Here is a 22,202-nt window from a genome sequence, read left to right on the forward strand (position 1 = left end):
GGAGACTGGGTCAGACCCACCCGCTGATCTTAGAGAGCCTCCTGGACCTCACCCTGGGACACAGACACTGGTGGCAGCCATTTTTGTGAGTTAATCCTAGCATGTGGACACTGGTGCTGGCAAGTATCATTTTGGAATCCTCTTTCTAGCTCATTAGTTCTGGGAGACCTGGTTCCACCCACTAGCCTTTTGGCACTAGTACTGGGACACCTCAGGTCACGCAACTAGCTGGGCAGGGACACAGCCCCACCCCAGGAGGCCTAACTGCCCTAAGACTCCCTGAGCCCACAGCTGCCTTGGGACATGGCTCTGTCCACCAGAGGGCCCTGGACCCAACCCTGCACACCAGTGCACTAGCACTAACCCTGGGACCCCAAGAGCCCTGAAGCCAGAGACCCTGGGATCCTGCTCTACTCACCAGTGGGTGGGCACTAACCCTAGGACCCCAGCCCTGGGACTCCCAGATCCTGTAGACAACAAAATGTTTTTATTTTTTGTTGTGTTTCCACATAGGTAAAAGGAAAATTTTGGAATTTCAAAGCAGTGATTTATTAGATGATAACGAGGTTCCAGAGATTAATAATATAGCTAAAGATAGCTAATAAGAGTACCATAGAATTACTGAGAACAACCTGAGTTAATCTCTGAAAATGAACACATTTATACCTTAAGGTTCTATCTTAAAAAATTCTAAAAATGTAAGGATCCATAAGCACACCTTTCATTAGCTGCCAGAATGATGATATTATTGTGTGTCGTGTAGATTCCAGAAAATTTCACACTTGTGAGAAAGTGAGATAAAATGGCAAATAATGTCTTATTATTATAAAGAAAATAGTTTTGACTTAACGGATCATCTGTAAGAGGACTTCCTGAGAACCGCTGGATAGACTAACAGGCAAACACAGGGGTCAGCCAGAAGTGTTTATTGACAGAGTTTGAGAATCCACTGTGGTCAGACTCAGCGTAGCTTCACCTGCCTTTTGATGACTTTAGGTTTCAAAGAACTTAAACTTTCCATGGAAGGTTTTTTGGCTGGTACTTGGGCTTCACACAGCACATTTTATTATTTGTGCAGTAAATATAGACCCTTTCCTTCTTGAAACAGTTCTGGCGGCATTTGCCATGAAGATTCCAGCATTTTAGGGCGCTACCTGAAAAGAAAGAAGAACAGAGACAGTGTCAGTCCTAAGAAGAGGTAGATTCTGGATTTGAATTGTCTGTAAAAGGATTAAAACAGATGTGATAGAGGGTGCTCAGTTTCCTTTGACTCTGACTCTGGTCCGCTCTTTTTTTCCCTTCTTCTCCCTTTCGAAAAATTGTGGTAAAATACAAATAACATAAAGTTTATCAGTTTAAGTATTTTAAAGTGTACAGTCCAGGGGCATTAATTACACTCACAGTGTTGTGCAACCATCATCACCGTCTAGTTCCAGAACTTTTTAATCATCCCAAACAGAAACCCTGCACCCATTAAGCATTTTCATTTCTCCTCTCCTCATCCCTGAGCAACCACCAATATGCCCTCCTCGCTACAGACTTGCCTAATCTAGATATTTTATGCCAATGGAATCATATAATGTGCAGCATTTTGTGCCTGGCTTCTTTTTACTTAGCATAATATTTTCAGCATTCATCTGTATTGTTTTTTTAAATTAAAAAAATTGAAGTATAGTTGATTTACAATATTGCGTTAGTTTCAGGTGTACAGCACAGTGCTATAATATATATTCTTTTCAGATTCTTTTCCCTTATAGGTTATTACAAAATATTGAGTATAGTTCCCTGTGCTATACAGTAGGTCCTTGTTGTTTATCTATTTTATATATAGTAGAGTATATATGTTATTCCCAACCTCCTAATTTATCTCTCCTCAACTCCCCTTTCCCCTTTGGTAACCATAAGTTTGTTTTGGAAGTCTGTGAGTCTGTTTCTGTTTTGTAAATAAGTTCATTTGTATCATATTTTAGATTCCACGTATAAGTGATATTATATGATATTTGTCTTTCCCTATATGGCTTCACTTAGTATGATAATCTCCAGGTCCATCCATGTTGCTGCAAATGGAATTATTTCATTCTTTTTTATGGCTTAGTAATATTTCATTGTGTATATATATAGATATACACACACACACTATACATATCTATATATTTGGCTAAAATTCCATCAATTTCTTCATATCCTTATTTTTGTTTTGTTTTGTCTTTGCCAAGGCCTATCATCAAGAAGGTGGCTGTACTTATGTTTTTTTAAATTGCAGTAAAATACACATGACATAAAATTTATGTTAACTATCTTAAAGTGTACAGTTCCATGGTATTAAATATGTTCATATTGTTGTGCAACCATCACCACCATCCATTCCCATAACTCTTTTCATCTTGTAAAACTGAAACTCTATTCCCATTAAGCAATAACTCCCCATTCTCCCCTCCTCCTAGCCCCTGGCAACAACCATCCATATTGTTTTTGATACCTTTCCTGCCCCAGAATCCTGACTAACTGACAAACTCAAGACTTGCAAAAACAGCTCTCAAAAGAACTGCTCTGACAGCTTTGGGGATGGGATTGCACCAATGGCCTCAACCAAGAGGCACAAAAATCTGGAACAGTTTCTAATTATTCCAAACACAAGTTTTGCAGCAGTTAAAGATGAAATCTGCTACTTGACCCAAACAAGAACATGCACCCCTCTCTTCTCTTTATTCTATAAAAACTCCAAGCCTGCCCTGACTTGGGTCTTCAGCTGCTCCCTGATGTCCATCAGCTGAATAAAGTCTGTAACCTCTATTTGTGTCAGTGAAACTACTTTCTTTAGGCAGTTTGGTGCTGTGACTATTCTTTATTTCATTAATTTTTTATTTATTATTTCCTTCTTTCTGTTGTAGGTTTAGACCAAGTTTATTTTGTGATTAGGAATAAGTTTTCTTTGAGATTATTTTTTGACCAGTATGGGGGAGACTAGGGAAAATTCGTGTTTTAGAGGAAAACTTGGCTCAAATAGGGAAATTTTGCTCCCCAAGGGATGTTTGTCAATGAAATGTCTGGAGACGTTTTTAGTTGTCACAACTGGTGTGGGGTTCTACTGGCAATTAGTGAGGCCAAAGATTCTGCTAAATATCTTACAATGCACAGGACAGCCACAATAAAGAACTGTCTAGCCCCAAATGCCAACAGTGCCAAAATGTCAATAGTTGCCAATAGTGTCAGAAGTCCCTGGTCTAGACAGATCACAGACTTCAGAGTTATCTGATTCTGATTATGTGGGAGTTTTACATCTCTATGAGCTCTTGATTAATGATAGTAATGCAAAAATAATTATTTCCTATATATTCAAGTAAATTCTGTTCCACAGGGGTTCAATTGACTCCCTCCCTTCCCCTGCCCCATGGGGGAAAAAAGAACCAGTTTCTGTCTTGTAAATTCATTTCAAGATTCCCTTACTCCATTAATACCTTTGTGCTTTTTAAAATTTTTCTAAAAAATATTTTATTAGAGTATAGTTGAGTTACAGTGTTGTGTTAGTTTCAGGTGTACAGTAAAGTGATTCAGTTATACCTACACATATATTCATTCTTTTTCAGATTCTTTTCTCATATAGGTTATCATAGAATACTGAGTAGAGTTCCCTGTGCTATACAGTAGGTCCTTGTTGGTTATCTATCATATATAGTAGTGTGCGTATACCTTTATGCTTTAAACCAGTTACAAAATCTGCCTTGTTCTCTCATTATGAGTTAAATAAAATCTTTAACATGTGTTCATTTTTATATCTGTATGAGAATCATTAGTTTACTTTAAAAAATTGTCTTTTACAACTTCTCTGGAACCTTGAGCAAACTGCCATCACAAGCACCAGATCCTGAAAAAATAAACTGAGAGAAATCTGGGGTTTTACTTCAGTCAGATGGATTATGGAGACACTAAGATGGCTATGGGGTATTTCTCAACTGCCTGAAATGAAGCTTGGTAAAAAATTTGACCCATCACAGTCTTTAAGTTTCTTTAAAACTTAAAAGCTATTCTAAGACAATATTGGTATGGAAGTTTTAATTTGATAGTGAGGATTGCTCCAGGAACTGTCCCACCTATTGAAACCCCCAAAGCCTGGATTTGAAATCTGGCTCCACCACATGTAAACTGGGAGATCTTGAGCAAGTTACTTCCCTTCACAGAGCTTCATTTTTCTCTTTTGAAAACAAAAGACATAATAGCACCTATTTTAGAGAGTTGTATGTAGTAAATAACATAAAATCCACTAGCATTAAAAATTTCAGAAGTGCAGTGACAGACATAATTAGGAATTAAAGAAAATTCTTTTCAGAAAAAAGTCTAACCTGAAAGGGATACAAAAGCAAATAATCTCAATGGATAATATTTTAAGAGAAATAGAAGAGAAAAAATGTAAAAATTAAAAAAAAGAAATGGGATTTCTTCTTCAGGCTGAGATGGAGTGACAGGAGCCATATTGATTTTCCTGCTTTAAACAACAAGATAATTGGACAAAATGTATATGAAACAATGATTTTCAAACATGATCCTGGAGAGAAGGGAAACAAACAAGATGAGCCCTCTAGTTGCACCAGTTTACGGACTAGAAGCAGTTTCTGGGCTGTAGTGCAGGAAGAGGAATCCAAACAAAGCCTGGTGATCTTACTGAATGGAGGATGTAGAAATTGAGGTTCAAGGAGTTCAAGGAGGTCAAGTCAGCTAGAATCTGTGGGTCCCAGAATCAAAGAAGAGGGGGCTATACACAGACACACAGAGAGAGACACACACACAGAGGGGGCATACTACAGAGCTCTGCAGAGCACTCCTCTAGTCTTTAGGTATTATCTGTGCAAGTGTAAGAGGAAACTACCAAAGGCCTAGGAAAGAACCACCAAAAAGAAGTAGGCAAAACAATTCCCAGTGATCACACCGGGCTGGGAATATCTTGTGTCCCCACCTGCCTGAGTGGAAAGACCTTGTAAAATCTGCAGCATGGTGGGGCTAAATTAGCCCTAGATTAAAGGATGTCCCATACCCATCCTAAAAAGATTAAATGTCAGTCTTGAAAGGATTCATCTGATTCCAACTAACTTACTGCATACCAGAACAAAAACCAATACTCTTTAAAGGAAAAAAAAAATCCAGTAACCAAAAGTATAAAATCCACAGTGCAAAGAATCCAAATAATTTTCCAGGCATTAAAAAAAAAAAAAAAGCAGGAAAGTATGAACCACAACCAGGATAAAATCAATTAACAGACCCAGAAATGACAAAGATTATGGAACTAGCAGACAAGAATGATGAAACGACTATTATAAATACACTCCATAAGCTCAAGAAGATTGAGGAAAACATGAACATTATGAGGAGAGAAATAAAGATGTAAAAAATTCACATGAAAATATTTGACAGATATATACTACTGTATGTAAACTAGATAATCAACAAGAACCTACTGTATAGCACAGGGAATTATATTCAATATCTTGTAATAATCTATAATGGAATAATCTGAAAAGTTACATACATAGTCATATATATAAAACTGAATCACTTTGCTGTACACCTGAAGCATTGCAAATCAACTATATTTCAATAAAAAATATTGGAAAAAAAAGAAGAAAAATTTTCTAGTTTATCCAATGGTAAATTTGTTCAAATGAAAGCTATAAGTAGTAAAAATCAGACAAACAAAACTGAAATAAACCCCTAAATGATTAAAAAAATTTGAGATGAAACATTAAATGAAAAACATACTTAGTGATGTTAACAATAGAGTAGACACTGCAGAAGTAAAGATAAATGAACTTGAAGACATAGCAACAGAAACTATCCAAAAGGAAGTAGAGAGAAAAAATATTGGGAAAAAAACCCCCAAAACAGAACATCAGTGACCCATGGGACAATAACAAGCAGTATAACTTACATACAATCAGATTACCAAAAGGAGAGGAAGGGGGAGGGACAGAAACTTTTTTTTTTTAATTTTTGAATTTTATTTTATTTTCTTTTTATACAGCAGCTTCTTATTAGTCATCAATTTTATACACATCAGTGTATACATGTCAATCCCAATCGCCCAATTCATCACACCACCACCCCCAGCCCCCCACCGCTTTCCCCGCTTGGTGTCCATACGTTTGTTCTCTACATCTGTGTCTCAACTTCTGCCCTGCAAACCGGTTCATCTGTACCATTTTTCTAGGTTCCACATATATGAGTTAATATACGATATTTGTTTTTCTCTTTCTGACTTACTTCACTCTGTATGACAGTCTCTAGATCCATCCACGTCTCTACAAATGACCCAATTTTGTTCCTTTTTATGGCTGAGTCATGTTCCATTGTATATATGTACCACAACTTCTTTATCCATTCGTCTGTTGATGGGCATTTAGGTTGCTTCCATGTCCTGGCTATTGTAAATAGTGCTGCAATGAACATTGGGGTGCATGTGTATTTTTGAATTATGGTTTTCTCTGGGTATATGCCCAGTAGTGGGATTGCTGGATCATATGGTAATTTTATTTTTAGTTTTTTAAGGAACCTCCATACTGTTCTCCATAGTGGCTGTATCAATTTACATTCCCACCAACAGTGCAAGAGGGTTCCCTTTTCTCCACACCCTCTCCAGCATTTGTTGTTTGTAGATTTTCTGATGACGCCCATTCTAACTGGTGTGAGGTGGTACCTCATTGTAGTTTTGATTTGCATTTCTCTAATAATTAGTGATGTTGAGCATCTTTTCATGTGCTTCTTGGCCATCTGTATGTCTTCTTTGGAGAAATGTCTATTTAGGTCTTCTGCCCATTTTTGGATTGGGTTGTTTGTTTTTTTAATAGTGAGCTGCATGAGCTGTTTATATATTTTGGAGATTAATCCTTTGTCCGTTGATTCATTTGCAAATATTTTCTCCCATTCTGAGGCAGAAACAGTTTTTAAAGAAATACTGGTTGAAAAGTTTCAAGTTTGATGAAAATTATAAACCCATAGAATCCAGAACCTCAGTGAACCCCAAGCAGAATAAAATCTAAAGAAAGCTATGCAAAGCCATAACATAATCAAATTTTTGAAAATCACATTAGAAATCTTAAAACCAGCTAGAGGAAAAGATACATTAAGAACGTGGGAAAAACGGTAAAAATAATAGAAGACTTCTTATCAGAAACCATACACGAGAAGACAGTAGAAAGATATCTTTAAAACAACAGAAGGAAAAAAGACAATCCAGAATTCTTTACACAGCAAAAATCCTCCCCAAATGGAGAAATAGACTTCTTCAGATTTTTAAAAACTAAGAAGATTTGAGGAGTAATGTCAGCAACATTACTACTCTCCTCCTACGAAAACACCAATTTGGCAACCATCCAAACATGAAGATGTAAAACTTAGAGCAACCATTAAAAAAAAAGAGGTATAGCTATTAAGGCAATACTGGATACAAACTGGAATCATAAAAAGACTCAAGTAATCTGAAAGAGGGGAAGCAAAGAAGATAAAGTGAACAAAGAAAGGATAGGCAGATGATAGAAAACAGATAAAAAGACGGTAGGTTAAATGCAACCATATTGATAATTATATTAAGCATAAATGGTCTGAACATCTGAATTAAAAGGCAGAAATTGTCAGATTGGATGAAAAAGCAAGACCTAATCACATGCTGTCTATAAGAAATTCATTCTAAATGTAGAGACATAGCTATGTTAAAAGTAAAAGGATAAAAAAAATACCATGAAATTACTAATCAAAGGAAAGCTGGAATATTATTAACATATTAGCTATGCTAATATTTAAAAAGTAGATTTCAGAACCAAATAAATTACTAAGTATAGACAGGTCATTTCATGATGACAGTCTCAATTTATCAAAAAGACATATTAATCCTAAATCAAATACACCAAAAAACAGAGCTTGAAAATACATGAAACAAAAAGCTGAAAGAACTGAAAGGAGAAATAGACAAATTCACAATTATAATTTCAGATTTCAACATTCCTCTCTCAACAATTGATAGAACAAGTTAATAGAAGATATAGAATACTGGAACTAATGAGTTTATCAAATAACTTGACTTAATAGATATTTACAGAACACTCCAAGTGCTCACAGAATATTCACCAAGATATACCATATTCTGGGTAATACAGGATCTCAATAAAAATGGAAGGATTGAAGTCTTACAAAGGTGTATGTCTGTCCACAATAGAGTTAAACTAAAAATCAATAATAGATATGCACCTGGAAAATCCCTAAATACTAGGAAATTGAACAATGTACTGGTAAATAACTAATGGGTGAAAGAGAAATCAGAAGAGAAATTCGAGAAGTTTGAATTGACTAAAATTAAAAGTACAATACATAAAAATATTTGTGGAACCAAGATAAAGCAGTAATTAGAGGGAGATTTATACTTTAAAAAGCATATTTTAGATAGAATGGTCTTAAATCAATGATCAATGCTTATATCTTAAGAAGTGAGAAAAATAAGAGCAAATTAAATCTAAAGTAAGTGGAAGAAAAAAATCATTAAGATTGGAGCAGCAGTAAATAAAATAATAAATAGAAAAATAATAGATAAATTAAAACCAAAAGCTGGTTCTTTGAAAATATTTTTAAAAATTGCTAAATTTCTAGCCAGGCAGGCTGACCAGGAAGCAAACAAAAGAGAAGACATAAATTTTTATTATCAAGAATGAAAAAGAGAGGAATTCCCTGGCGGTCCAGTGGTTAGGACTCTGCTCTTCCTCTGCTGAGGGCCCAGGTTTGATCCTGGTCAGGGAAATAAGATCCCACAAGCCCTGCAGCACAGCACCCCACGCCCCGCCCCAAGAAAAAAAAAGAAAGAGAGGAGGACCTCACTATAGATTCTATAGATATTACAATGATAATTAAAAAATTTTTATGACTATAAATTGAACAACTTACATAAAATAGACAAATTACTTGAAAAACACAAACTACTGAAGCTCATAGATGAAGAAATAGATAACTCTAAAACCTCTTAATTTTGGAAAGAAATTGAATATGTATATAAGTACCTTCCACAAAGAAAACTCTAGGCTCAGATGGCTTCACTGGGGAATTCTGCCAAGTATTTAAGAAAGAAATAATATCAATTCTTTTCAAAGTCTTCCAGCATTACCTTGACACCCAAACCAAAGACATTCCAAGAAAATAAAACTACAGACTAATATCCATTATAAACTTAGATGTAAAAATCCTTACAGACTAACATTCCACATAAACTAGATGTGAGAATCCTTAGCAAAATATAAACTGAATCCAGAAATGTATAAAAAGGATAATACATCATAACAAGTGTGAATCATTCCAAGAATGTAAAGGTCAATTCAACATTTGAAAAATCAATCAATATAATTCACCACCGCACCCCACCCAATCATATGACCATTTCAATAGATGCAGAAAAAGCATTTGACAGAATTCATCATTCATTAATGATAAAAGAAAAACTCTAAACTGACTAGGAATAGAAGAAAATTTCCTCAACCTGATTACGGACATCTGTGAAAATCCTGCAGATACTATCATACTTACTGATGAAAGACAAACAGATTTTAAAGGGAGAAGTAAAACTGTTACTGTTTAAAGACGACATGATCATCTATGTATAAAACCCCCCCAAAAGCTATGAAACCTAATAAGTGAGTTTAGCAAGGTTGCAGGATATAAGATTAATATATAAAAATCAATTGTATTTCTGGATCCTATGGTAATTCTATTTTTAGTTTTCTGAGGAACCTCCATACTGTTCTCCATAGTGGCTGCACCAACTTACATTCCCACCAACAGTGTAGGAGTGTTCCCTCTTCTCCACACCCTCTTCAGCATTTATTATTTCTAGACTTTTTAATGATGGTCATTCTGACCAGTTTGAGGTGGTACCTCGTTAGAGTTTTGATTTGCATTTCTCTAATACTTAGTGATGTTGAGCATCTTTTCATGTGCCTACTGGCCATCTCAATGTCTTCTTTGGAGAAATGTCTGTTAAGGTCTTCTGCCCATTTTTTATTGGGCATATACCTGGACAAAACTATAATTCAAAAAGATACATGCACCCCTATGTTCATAGCAGCACTATTCACAAAAGCCAAGACATGGAAACAACCTAAATGTCCATCGACAGATGAATGGATAAAGAAAATGTGGTACATATGTACAGTGGAATACTACTCAGCCATAAAAAAGAATGAAATAACACCATTTGCATCAACATGGATACAACTAGAGATTATCATACTAAGTGAAGTAAGTCAGAAAGAGAAAGACAAATATCACATGATATCACTTATATGTGGAATCTAAAATATGGCACAAATGAACCTATCTACAAAACAGAAACAGACTCATAGACATAGAGAACAGACTTGTGGTTGCCAAGGGAGGGGGTGGTGGGGGAGGGATGGACTGGGAGTGTGGGATTAGTAGATGCAAACTATTATATACAGGATGGATAAACAACAAGGTCCTACTGTATAGCACTGGGAACTATATTCAATATCCAGTGATAAACAATAATGGGAAAGAATATAAAAAAGAGAATGTCTGTATGTGTATAACTGAGTCACTTTGCTGTAGAGCAGAGATTGGCACAACATTGTAAATCAACTCTACTTCAATTAAAAAAAACTGTATTTCAATACACTAGCAACAAACAACTGAACTTTTAAAAATATCATTTACAACAGCTTAAAAATACATAACAGTGATGAATTTAACAAAATATATGTGTATTAGTTTCATATCGTATTGCTGCTGTAACAAAATTACCACAAACTTAGTGTCTTAAAACAACACAAATTTATTGTTTCACTGGGCTAAAGTCAAGGTGCCAGCAGGGCTGGTTCCCTCTGGAGACTCTTAGGGCAGAAGCTATTTTCTTCCCCTTTTCACCTTCTAATGACTACCTGTATTTCTTTGCTTGTAACCCCTTCCTTACATTACTACAACCTCTTGCTTCCATTTTCTTATCTTCTCCTCCACAATCTGATCTCCTGCTGCCCTCTTATTAGGTCTCTTGTGATTACATTGAGGCCACCCAGAAAACCCAAGATAATCTCCCTATCTCAAGACACCTGCAAAATCTCTTTTACCATGTAAGGTAACATATTCATGGGTTCTGGGGATTAGGACTTGGACATTTCTGAGGAGTCATTATTCAGCCTACTACAATATGTAAAATATAAAAACCACAAAACATTTCAGAGAAAGAAAGGAAGACATAAAGAAATGGAGAGAGATACCATGTTCATGGATTCAAAGACTTAATTTTGATAAGATCTCAATTCTCCTTAAATTGATCAATGCAGTCCCAAGAATATTTCCAGCAGGATATTTTGTAGAATTGAAAAGCTGCTTCTAAAATTTATATGAAAATGCAATTGACCTAAAACAGATAAAACAATCTGAAAAAGAACAAAGTTGGAAGACTCACAGTACCTGATTTCAAGGTTTACTGCAAAGTCATAGTAACCAAGACAATGTGGTATTGGCATAAGAATAGACATGTAGATCAGTGGAATGGCAGAGAGAGTCCATAAACTAATCCCAAAATATATGGTCAACTGATTTTCAACAAAGGTGCCAAGGTAATTCAAAGGGGGAAAAGGAAATTCTTTTCATTAAATGATGCCGCACATCCATGTGTAAATAAGTGAACCTCAACCCTTACCCCACACTGTACACAAAATGAATCATGGACCTAAAATGTAAGAGCTAAAACAATAGAACACCTGGAAGAAACCATAGGAGAAAATGTTTCTGACCCTGTGTCAAGCAAGAATTTTTTTAGATAAGATACAAAAACATGAGCCACAAAAGAAAAAATGAACACATTGGACTTCTTCAAAACTAAAAGTTCTTACCTTTCAAAAGACACTGTTAAGTAAATCAAAAGGCAATTTACAGTCTGGAAGAAAATATTTACAAAGCATACATCTTTTAAAAAATGTTTACCTAGAATATGTAGAACATACAACTCAACAAAAAACCTGATTAAAAGTGGGCACTACACCAAAGAAGACATATAAATGGCGAATAAGCACATCAAAATGTGTTTAATATGATTAGTCATTAAGTATTTTAGCCATCAGTAAAACAACAGTTAAAACTACATACCCACTAGAATGGCTAAAATTAAAAGACAGACAATACCATGCGTTGACAATGATGTGAAGCAACTGTAAATCTCTTATTGCTAATGGGAATGCAAAATAGTATAGCCACTTTGGAAAACAGTTTGCAGTTTTTTATAAAGTTTATCATAGCCTTATCATACAACCCAGCAACTCCACCCTTAGGTATTTACTCTAGAGAAGTGAAGACTGCATTGGACCATTCATAGTAGCTCTATTTATAATAGCTAAAAACTGGAAACTGCTCAAATATCTAACAGCTAGTTAATTGATAAACAAATTGTGGTGTGTATTCATACAATGGAATACTACTCAGAAACACAGGGTAACAAGGTATAGATACATGAACAACATGGATGAATTGCAAAAGCATTATGCTAAGTTAAAGAATCCAGGCACAAAAGCCTTCCTGTTGTTTAATTCTAAAAGGCCAAATTGGGGGCTTCCCTGGCGGTGCAAACTAAAGTGACACAATGTAGATTAGTCATAGCTGGTGGCTGGGGGACTGGGGAGGTGACTGCAAAGGGGCATGAGAGATCTTTTTGGGGTAATGGAAGTGTATTATACTACAACTGTGGTAGTGGTTACATGGATGTATACATTTGTTGAAACTCATGTTGTGTACTTAAAATGTGGACATTTAGGGCTTCCCTGGTGGCACAGTGGTTAAGAATCCGCCTGCCAATGCAGGGGACACAGGCTCAAGCCCTGGTCCGGGAAGATCCCACATGCCACGGAGCAACTGAGCCCGTGTGCCACAACCACCGAGCCTGCACTCTAGAGCCTGCGAGCCACAACTACTGAAGCCCGCGTGCCTAGAGCCCGTGCTCCAACAAGATAGGCCACCACAATGAGAAGCCCACGCACCACAACAGAGTGGCCCCCGCTCACCACAACTAGAAAAAGCGTGCCAAAAATAAATAAAATTTAAAAAATGTGGACATTTAATCTTATGTAAATGATAACTCAATAAAACTGGTGAAAAAGAAATGATAAGGAAAAAAATTCGATAGAAGGTGAAAAAAATCGATAGAAGGTGACAAATACTGAGGATAGGGAAAGGAGATTCAACAGAGACAAGGTGAGGCCTTGAGAAAGAAAATCAGAGCAAGATGTCAGAAAAAATACTACAAACTATAATTCAAGAAAACCTTCTTCAAATAAAAGATGACTTGAAAATGCCGAAGAAGTACACAGTATTTTTGAGAATATTGGTGCAGAAGAAAGAACATACAGAAGTAATATGGAATATTTAAGTACAAATCCTGAAGTCCTCACTTTGAGTAGGAATTATCGATATGAATTCATGAAGTATTTCATATATATTCAATGTGTTGATTTTCTCACCTGCTCTGAAAAGATGTAGAAAGAAGGGCTAATTTAGTAGCATTAATGTCTCTAGCATCTAGATCACAGTTTTTAAATACCATTTTCCTACTTAAAAAATTAGGGCTTTTTGAAGAAAAGGCTAATTCAAGGTCTGGTGCAGCAGTTGTACAAGATGAGCCCAGAATATCTTGTCACACCAGATAACCAGTTGTGTACCAGTGAAACTGCTTTTGTAAATTAATAAAAGGATGAAGTGCTAAGAAACCCTGTTTTCTCAAATCACACCTATCAGAAACTTTGTATTTGAAATCATATTGGCAAGGCTGGAATGTTACATTTTTCCCTGAGGAATCGAGTCTTTTTATACAGAAGAGCAACCTTGATTTCAGAGCCAGGGACAGAGTGTCAGAGAAAGAGTTTGGGGATATAAAATTCCACATCTCTCTTAATTTTGTACTTTCCATGGAAATGGGACCTAGAACAGATGTTAACCTCTTTACACACCATCCTGTGGCCCTTGAAGTCTATCAAACTCTGCTTCATTTACATTTTATCTAAAACTCTGCTATTCTCCTTAATCCTATAGTAACCCTGTTTGTTCCTTCATTTGGTGAGATGTTCCACAGTTCCTCTGGTGTGTATTTTCCTTTGCTTCAGTAAGTTAATATGTTTAACTTTGTCAGACTGCAGGTGTGTCCCTCGTGGTGTTTATAAGATGGACTTTATCACAAGGAAACTATCAAAGACTAACAGGGATATGTAAAATAAGGCTTAGGCTTCCACTGGCTGAGTTTCAGTAAGAATAAAGACTGCAGTGGGGACTTCCCTGGTGGCGCAGTGGTTAAGAATCTGCCTGCCAATGCAGGGGACACGGTTCGATCCCTGGTCCGGGAAGACAAATAAGCCCGTGCGCCACAACTACTGAGCCTGCACGCCACAACTACTGAAGCCCATGTGCCTAGAGCCCGTGCTCCGCAACAAGAGAAGCCACCGCAATGAGAAGCCCACGAACCACAACAGAGTGGCCCCCGCTCGCTGCAACTAGAAAAAGCCCGCGTGCAGCAACGAAGACCCAAAGCAGCCAAAAATAAAATAAAATAAATAAATTTATAAAAAAAAGACTGGGGCTTCCCTGGTGGCGCAGTGGTTGAGAATCTGCCTGCTAATGCAGGGGACGCGGGTTCGAGCCCTGGTCTGGGAAGATCCCGCACGCCGCGGAGCAGCTGGGCCCGTGAGCCACAACTGCTGAGCCTGCGCGTCTGGAGCCTGTGCTCCGCAACAAGAGAGGCCGCGATAGTGAGAGGCCCGCGCGCCGCGATGAAGAGTGGCCCCCGCTTGCCGCAACTAGAGAAAGCCCTCGCACAGAAATGAAGACCTAACACAGCCAAAAATAAATAAATAAATAAATAAATAATAAAAATAAAGGAATTCCTTTAAAAAAAAAAAAAGACTGCAATGAATGAAAAGTCATCAAATATATTTAAATCTATGAGTTTATGATGATATTAAAAACTATTTTGTCACATTTGGTGGATGACAGGAAAAGAAATCATTATCTGGCAGATTCATATGTAAAGAAAAATCACCAAGCATTTATTCTGTCTTTCTTATATGAACTGTACTGCTGAGTAACCAAATAGTAGATGGTGAGGAGTGTTTTTATTATATTAGTATTCCAGCTAACTAGTGAAAATCACATAATAGAATATCACCGTTTTGCAATAGGCAAAGAATTAATGCATCGCGGCTTTGAGCATTAATTTGTCACTAAAAGAGAGATAAGAAACATATTATTTGCCTTCTGATGAAAAAGGCAAATACCATCCCCCAACGTTTTGCCAAAAAGCGTAGAACTTGAACCTGATCAAACCTCTGGATCCAGTCACCAATTTGCAGGAAATACAGAGGTCCGAGGAACATGTTGAATTCACTTTGAATATGCAATTAGCAAAATCTGTACTGTGGGAAACTATGGGTCAAATGACCCAACAGATAAATTATAGAGACAAGAAAGGGATGAAGATATAACCAGTAAATTAAAAAACTAAAAATCTTAAGAAATGTTAGATTTTAAAAGTGGGCATGGCAAAAAATAGGGTTTCTAGGGATGCAGCCCTAGCAATGAAACTATAAAGATGTGCAAATAGTTGATCGCTATAAAAGTCAGGATAGTACTTAATTTGGGGAGAGAGACAGTTGTGATGGGGCATAGGTGGAGGGGTTTTTGAGGTGACTGTCAATGTCCTGTTTATTGACCTGGATGGTGTTACAAGGGTGTGCGCTTTATAACAGTTCATTAAGCTGCACATTTGTTTTATGTGGTTTTCAGTATCTGTAATTGTGTTTTATTTTACAGAAAAGGTAAGAAAAAAACCCCCACCATTTAACAATGAAATCTCATCTTTTAATTCAAGAGTGTCAAGATGAATTGCTGTTGAGAGTGAGAGGAAAGATGGTCTCATACATTTTGTTTCGGCCTCCCTGGAGGTTACTTAGCACATTTTCAGATTGTGCAGTCTTGACCAGCAATTTTCTTTCTAGATGTCTATCCTAGGGAAATACATGTGTAGACTGAGAAGCCTATACACTGGAGATACAATTATGAATAAGTTAGAGACAGATACCTGCCCTCAGAGAACTTCCAGTCTAGTTGGGGAAGGGAGACGAGAAACAACTATTCAAGAAATAGCTACGCAGATATTTGATTGACTAGAGTTAGGCTGAAAATTATAAAGGAAGAACTCTGGGTGCTATGAGGAGGTATAATGGAAAGGGGTGTGACATATCACACCTAAATCTAACCTCTGCTGGGCTCTTGGGCTTTATATATATGTCCCGAATTCCACAATGAACTAAAAATTTTGAAAATATTAAAGTTATACATACTTCATTCCCCTTTAATCATGAGGCCCTTTGGTTGCTGAAAAGCAGAAATGGGCAGAGTTTCTGGGCTTTGTTTGTAAACAACATTTAGAATGACAAAGTCATTGCTCAGCTTAAATGAGATGCGTTGTTTTAGTTTATAGTAAAATAATACTTCTAAGAACCGAAATTTATCTAGAAAGGTCAGGGATCTCCAAATTTCAAAGAGCTCCTTTATATATTATTAGCTGAGCCTGGTGGATTCAGATAATACCACCTCACCATAAGCCACAGGAGGCAAAGGCTTGAAGGTCCGGCCAAAGAAACTTCCATATAATATCCTTTACCATCACCACACCCAATAGGAAGTAGAGGGAAATACTCTCCCTAGGGGAGACTGGGGTGCTTAAATCCACTTCCTGCAGCCGCAGCAGGAGGAGGCCTTAGAGCTCCACCGGAGCCCACACCTTGCCTCTGCCAGCCAGGATGATGGTGGACCCACCAGCAAGCTAGAGACAGAGGCCTTCCTCCCCTCCCCCACTAAGGCCTGCTGGTCGACCTGAACACATAGGAAGTAGAGATAAGTAATGTGAGAAGGGCAGGGGCAAGAGACTCTCTTGCTACAAACACCCAGATTGGTCTGGAGAAACTGCCAGAGAAGAGGGCATTTACTTTTTGCCCTCAGACCATAGCCCAGGAAAATTGCTAACAGCATCGGCACAGCACATTATGGTGCCACCTGGAGGGGGATTTAGAAATGGCTGAGGGAAGTGGCTGAGCTTCTCCCTCTCCTCTCCTGTGGCATAAAATAGACCCAGAAGGTCCCCAAGTTCCCTTGTGTCTCTAGTGAAGATAGGAAAACCAGTGATGAGCTGCGAGCCTGAGAGACCTGTCAGGAGTAGATCCCTATGCAGAAGGCAGTGGGAGGGGCTGTGTGTGAACAGCCTAAACCTAGGGATCAGATGGAAGATTTGGCTGGGATGAAGGGCTGAGTCAGTGGGGCTCTCGACAGGACCAAGAGGTTTCATCAGTCACGGGATCACACACCATGAGGGACATCGTCCTAGAAGTCAGTGAAGGTCCAGCACTGAGCCCTACCTCCTCATGCTCCTGCCCCAGGATCTTTGCACCTCACGTTCCCTCCAGCTTGAATGTTCTTCTCCACAAATCCACATGGATCACCCCTTATTCTCCCTCAGGTCACAGTGACCCATTCCATGAGCACCCCTTTAAAACAGCAAATCCACATCCCCCTGGTACTTGCTCTCCCCTTTCCCACCTATTCTGCTCATTATACTCACCACCTGACATTTTGTATGTTTCAGTTATTTAAAAAATTTTTTCTGGGCTTCCCTGGTGGCGCAGTGGTTGAGAATCTGCCTTTCTAATGCAGGGGACACGGGTTTGAGCCCTGGTCTGGGAAGATCCCACATGCCGCGGAGCAACTAGGCCCGTGAGCCACAACTACTGAGCCTGCGCGTCTGGAGCCTGTGCTCCGCAGCAAGAGAGGCCACGATAGTGAGAGGCCCGCGCACTGCGATGAAGAGTGGCCCCCGCTTGCCGCAACTAGAGAAAGCCCTCGCACAGAAAACGAAGACCCAACACAGCCATAAATAAATAAATAAATAAATAAATAAATTAAAAAAAATTTTTTTTTTCTGTTTCTCTCAATAGAATGTAAACTCCGAGAGGCTGAAGACTTTGCTTACCTTGTTTTGTTCTGATATGTTCACTGTGCTACCTCCTGCACCTATTAGAGTGCCTAGAACATGAAATCCATTCAATCATGTTTACTGAATGAACCAATAATTAAATCATGACGTATCAAGTTACCTTCTCCTAAACCCAGGTGCTATCCTGGGAAGGAGAAGGGGAGCAGAAGGAGAAATGCTCAAAGACTGAATATTTATTCAAAAGAGACTGAATTAACTTGAAACTGTTTTAAACCAGGACTGCTTAATATTTATTTAACTGCTGAGTTTAGGCACAGTCCCTAAGTGCCCTCCACCACCCCTCCCCCCAAACTGTCCCATCAGCCGGATGGAAGTTCCTGGGAAAATTTAGATGAGTTATATAAAATGAAGAAGTTACACTTTTTTTTGCATACCAAAATTTTAGTGTGTTCAATGTTGGTCCCTCAAACTGATATTACTATACACACGCCTTTGTTGCAGCAGATGGAGAAATGAGGAAATTGCAATTCTGAGCCGCTGAGCTGCTTGCTGGAGGTCACAGAGCTAGAAAATGGTTGAGCAGTTTCTAACCTGGGTTCTAAGGCTTTCCTCTCTATCCCCAGTTGAGTGGTGTTTCAGGCATTTGCCACAGGCAGATACAAGGGCTGAGGTGAGGAAATACACACCTGCCGACCCTGTGGACAGGTGAGCTGAAAGCCTTGGCTGGGCAGAAATTTCTGCCAGGTGAGCAAGAGGGGCCAGATAGGTATGCTAGAGTTGGTGGAATGGGCAAGTTTGACCATGGCCCTCCTCTGCTTCAGCCTTCCCATGGTTCCCCCACCTGGCATTCAAGGCTCATCAAGACCCGGACCTTGAGTGCTTCCTCAGCCTTACCCCTTGCCACACCCTTAACCCACCCTTCCATTCTGTGCCAGCTCCCTGAAGGCATGGTGCTCTCTCCCACATCCGGACCTTTGCATTAGAGGATTTCTGCCCAGGACACCCTTCCTACTTCCACCTCTTCTCCTTCCCCTTCTAATTTCTAACCACTTTTCAGGACTCAAGAGTATCCCTCCGGGAGGACTCTCTTGGCTCTCAGCCTGGGCTGGTCCCTCCCATGTGCACCGCAGGACCCTAGATCCCCTCTATCACAGCTCACGGCACTCTGGGTTGTAAATGCTATTTCATCCCCCCCGCCCGTGGGATTCCGTGACCAGGTCTCACTCTCCACACTCCCCACACCCCCCCCCCTCCCCTGAAGAGGTCCAGGTTACCTGGAGTGAGCTGGAACAAGAGCAGCAGTGCGGCCAGAGTCAGCAAAAGGAGCTTCATGGCTGGAAGTGGCCAAGTGAAGCTGCAAGTCCGATGCGATGGCAAAGCTAACGGGGGAGAGCTCTGGCCTCTCTGGCTCCCGTTCCCTTGGTCCAACCGGAACAGATGTCACCCGCACGTGCCCTCAGCCGCCCGTGGGTACAGCACCTGCGCCCCCTGAGCCCCACAGAGTGCAGGCACACGCCCTGAGCTGGAACGCTTTCTTTTCTTCATTTAGGTCAAGCAACAAGGTCCGACCTCCAACCAAGGGACCACAAGGGGGCGCCAAGTACACGGAGTCCGGAAGGTCCGGAAAAACTTCGCCGAGAAGATGGCACTGAAGCGCGCTTTGAGGAATAAATACCAAAACGCCAGGCAGATGAGCCTAAATGGTGTTCCAGGCAAAGGAAAGTCTGTACAAAGGCTTCTGTTGGTGTTGAATATGAGAAATATGATGTAACTGGGGCTAAAATCGGCAGGAGAATAGTAGGAAGAGATGAAGCTCCCCTGACCAGCCTGGCTGTGCCGTCTCAGAAGTACTAGCAGCCACAGCCCGCTGTCATCTGAGGGCTACCCATGGGGTCAGGTCTTCTGGGCGCCAGGCTGTGCCCCTTCCTCGGAGGTCCAAGAACCAGCTGTTGGGGGGTCCCTTCTCTGAACTCTTAAGTTTTGAAAATCCGTTCTCTTCCCTCAATTCCTGCAGCCTGAGGGTGCTAGCTGCATTCTGTGGTTACTAATATCTGTTTCCTCAGGGTCCTCTTTTTGCTGTTTCTGCCTTCCGACAACAGTGTAACTAATTCCCTATATTAAATATCCTATGTGGCTTCCGTTTCCTGATTGGACCCTATTTGATACAAAGGTCAAGGGTATAAAAGCATATATAGGGCTTACAAAATAACACTGAAAACCATTTCTGTAAGGGCAGAAAACAGATTGAGGAGGTTGAAGACTGAAAGGTAAGTGAAAGAGAGAAGTGTAAACAACTCTTTCTAAAAGCTTTACCATGAAGAGGAGACAGTAGCTAGGAAGGGACTCAGTGCCTAAGGCCTAGAAATCCATGACTGTTGTTCATTTCCGTTAAGGAGGCTCATTTTTTCAAACATATGTTAATTAAGGCTCAATCAGGGAAGCAGCAGAACTGCTACCAGCATTATGGAATAAGGAATTTATTATAAGGATGAGATTCTATTCAATTGTGGGAGGAGCTGGGAAAGTAAAGATCTTTCTGGGTGGTAGTGGGGTCACTGAAGGAGCTGGTGTAGAAGTCCGTGAAAGGTTGTTTGCTCTTCAAAACTACTGCCTGTTTGAGTTCATAAAAAAGTGTTTAGTGGAGGGTCTGGGCCCTGGTCGCTTGGTCAACAGGGCTGACAGTTGGGAAGGAGAGCAGACACACAGCAGAGAACAGCAAGGATAGACTGAAACCCGCAGACACCCCTCACCACCTCTAACCAATGACAACCTTCAGAGCACAAGGATGCTGCTTCATGTCCGCCTCCCCAATCTCTTGCAAAAAAAAAAAAAGAAAAAGAAAAAGAAAAAAAAAAAGAAAAAGAAAAGAGTTTGTGGCAAAGCTTAACTCAATTCCATACAGGGAAAGGAATTGTAAAATGTAATTTCATCCTAGCTTGGGCTGTCTGAGTACCCGTCAGGCTGTGCTACAAAAACATTACCAAATGCATATGTTCAAACTCATTGAATTGTATATATTCAATATTTGCAGTTTTTTGTCTACTCAACAAAGCTGTAAAAATATTGCAAAATGCAATTTTCTATTCTGGTGGCTAGGGAATGGGGCAGAAATGTATCTGTTGGATTCTTTCCTCCCTGAGAGAAGAGACTCTACTGTCTAAAATGTCTGGATAGGGGACTTTCCTGGTGGTCCAGTGGGTAAGACTCCATGATCCCAGTGCAGGGGCCCCAGGTTTGATCCCTGGTCGGGGAACTAGATCCCACATGCTGCAACTATGAGCCCGCATACCACAGCTAAAAGATGCCACATACCTCAACGAAGACCCGGTGAAGCCAAAGTAAATAAATAAATAAAATAAACATAAAAAAAAATGCCTGGATATATATAGGATTTTGGTGTGGAGGGTGGGGGAGGCAGAGCTGAAAATATACAGTCCTGACTCTGTGACTAACTTTCTGTGTCATCTTGGGAGAATCACTTTTTTTTCCCTGGGCCTCAGTCTCTTCAATCAGGTATTTGGGGCAGATTGGCAGTAGGGAATCATCATGTATACTTCTCTAGATCCTGAAATGACATAAAAAGTAAGAGAACGCAGGAATCTATGTTTTAAACACCCAAACAGGGCAAGGTAATTGGGTTTGCACCTGAGGGTAGTCTGGGTTGCCTTCATCAGTCTCCATGTCTCTGAAACTGTTAGGTCAGAGGTCTTTTCCCTTGACCCCAACTCCCAAATACACTATGTGGCTCTTGCAAAAACCACAGTCTGCCTCTGGGCCTGCTTCTTGCATAGTCAATGTACTACTTTAGCTCTGGTTTTGAAGCCTTTGTTAGCCTCCTGAGGACCCCAAAATAGGTGTAACCACAATGAGCATCTTAGCCACAGAGGACAAGGGAGGAGGGGAAGGCTCTACCACGTGTGTTCCCCTAGGCACACCTCCGACATCATAGCCTGTCTGCGGTGAGTCAGGAGGACCAACTTCCCAATCTAACCAGGAATCGAAGAAAAACAAATTCAAATGACAGTGAGGTATCATTTCTCCAAATTGGCAAGAATTCTATTTTATTAATAATTCCAGAATTTTCTACGATATAGGGAAAGAGTAATATCTTGATCATGAAAGTGCAAACTGGTGCAACTTTTTCGGGAGCGTGTTTGCCAATACCAAAATCCTTAAAATATGCATGCCC

General features: G+C 39.5%; 1 protein-coding gene across 1 annotated transcript; it reads right to left on the reverse strand.

Moving 5' to 3' along the window:
• Positions 1 to 1,008: 1,008 nt before the first annotated feature.
• On the reverse strand, positions 1,009 to 19,345 carry DEFB123 (defensin beta 123). Its single transcript, XM_061209825.1, has 2 exons — positions 19,288 to 19,345; positions 1,009 to 1,154 (listed from the first exon to the last, which is right to left on the reverse strand). The coding sequence occupies exons 1-2, from the start codon at positions 19,343 to 19,345 to the stop codon at positions 1,009 to 1,011; spliced, it is 204 nt and encodes a 67-aa protein (XP_061065808.1).
• Positions 19,346 to 22,202: the final 2,857 nt, after the last annotated feature.

Source organism: Eubalaena glacialis, chromosome 13 (genome assembly GCF_028564815.1).
Source record: "Eubalaena glacialis isolate mEubGla1 chromosome 13, mEubGla1.1.hap2.+ XY, whole genome shotgun sequence".
Taxonomy (NCBI): domain Eukaryota; kingdom Metazoa; phylum Chordata; class Mammalia; order Artiodactyla; family Balaenidae; genus Eubalaena; species Eubalaena glacialis.

What these genes read in the sequence shown, in the direction of transcription:
- DEFB123 (XM_061209825.1), bottom strand. Translation starts at nt 19,345, where the DNA reads ATGAAGCTCCTTTTGCTGACTCTGGCCGCACTGCTGCTCTTGTTCCAG. An exon ending in CTTGTTCCAGCTCACTCCAG is followed by an intron (nt 1,155 to 19,287) that starts GTAACCTGGACC and finishes CTTTCTTTTCAG; the next exon opens with GTAGCGCCCTAAAATGCTGG.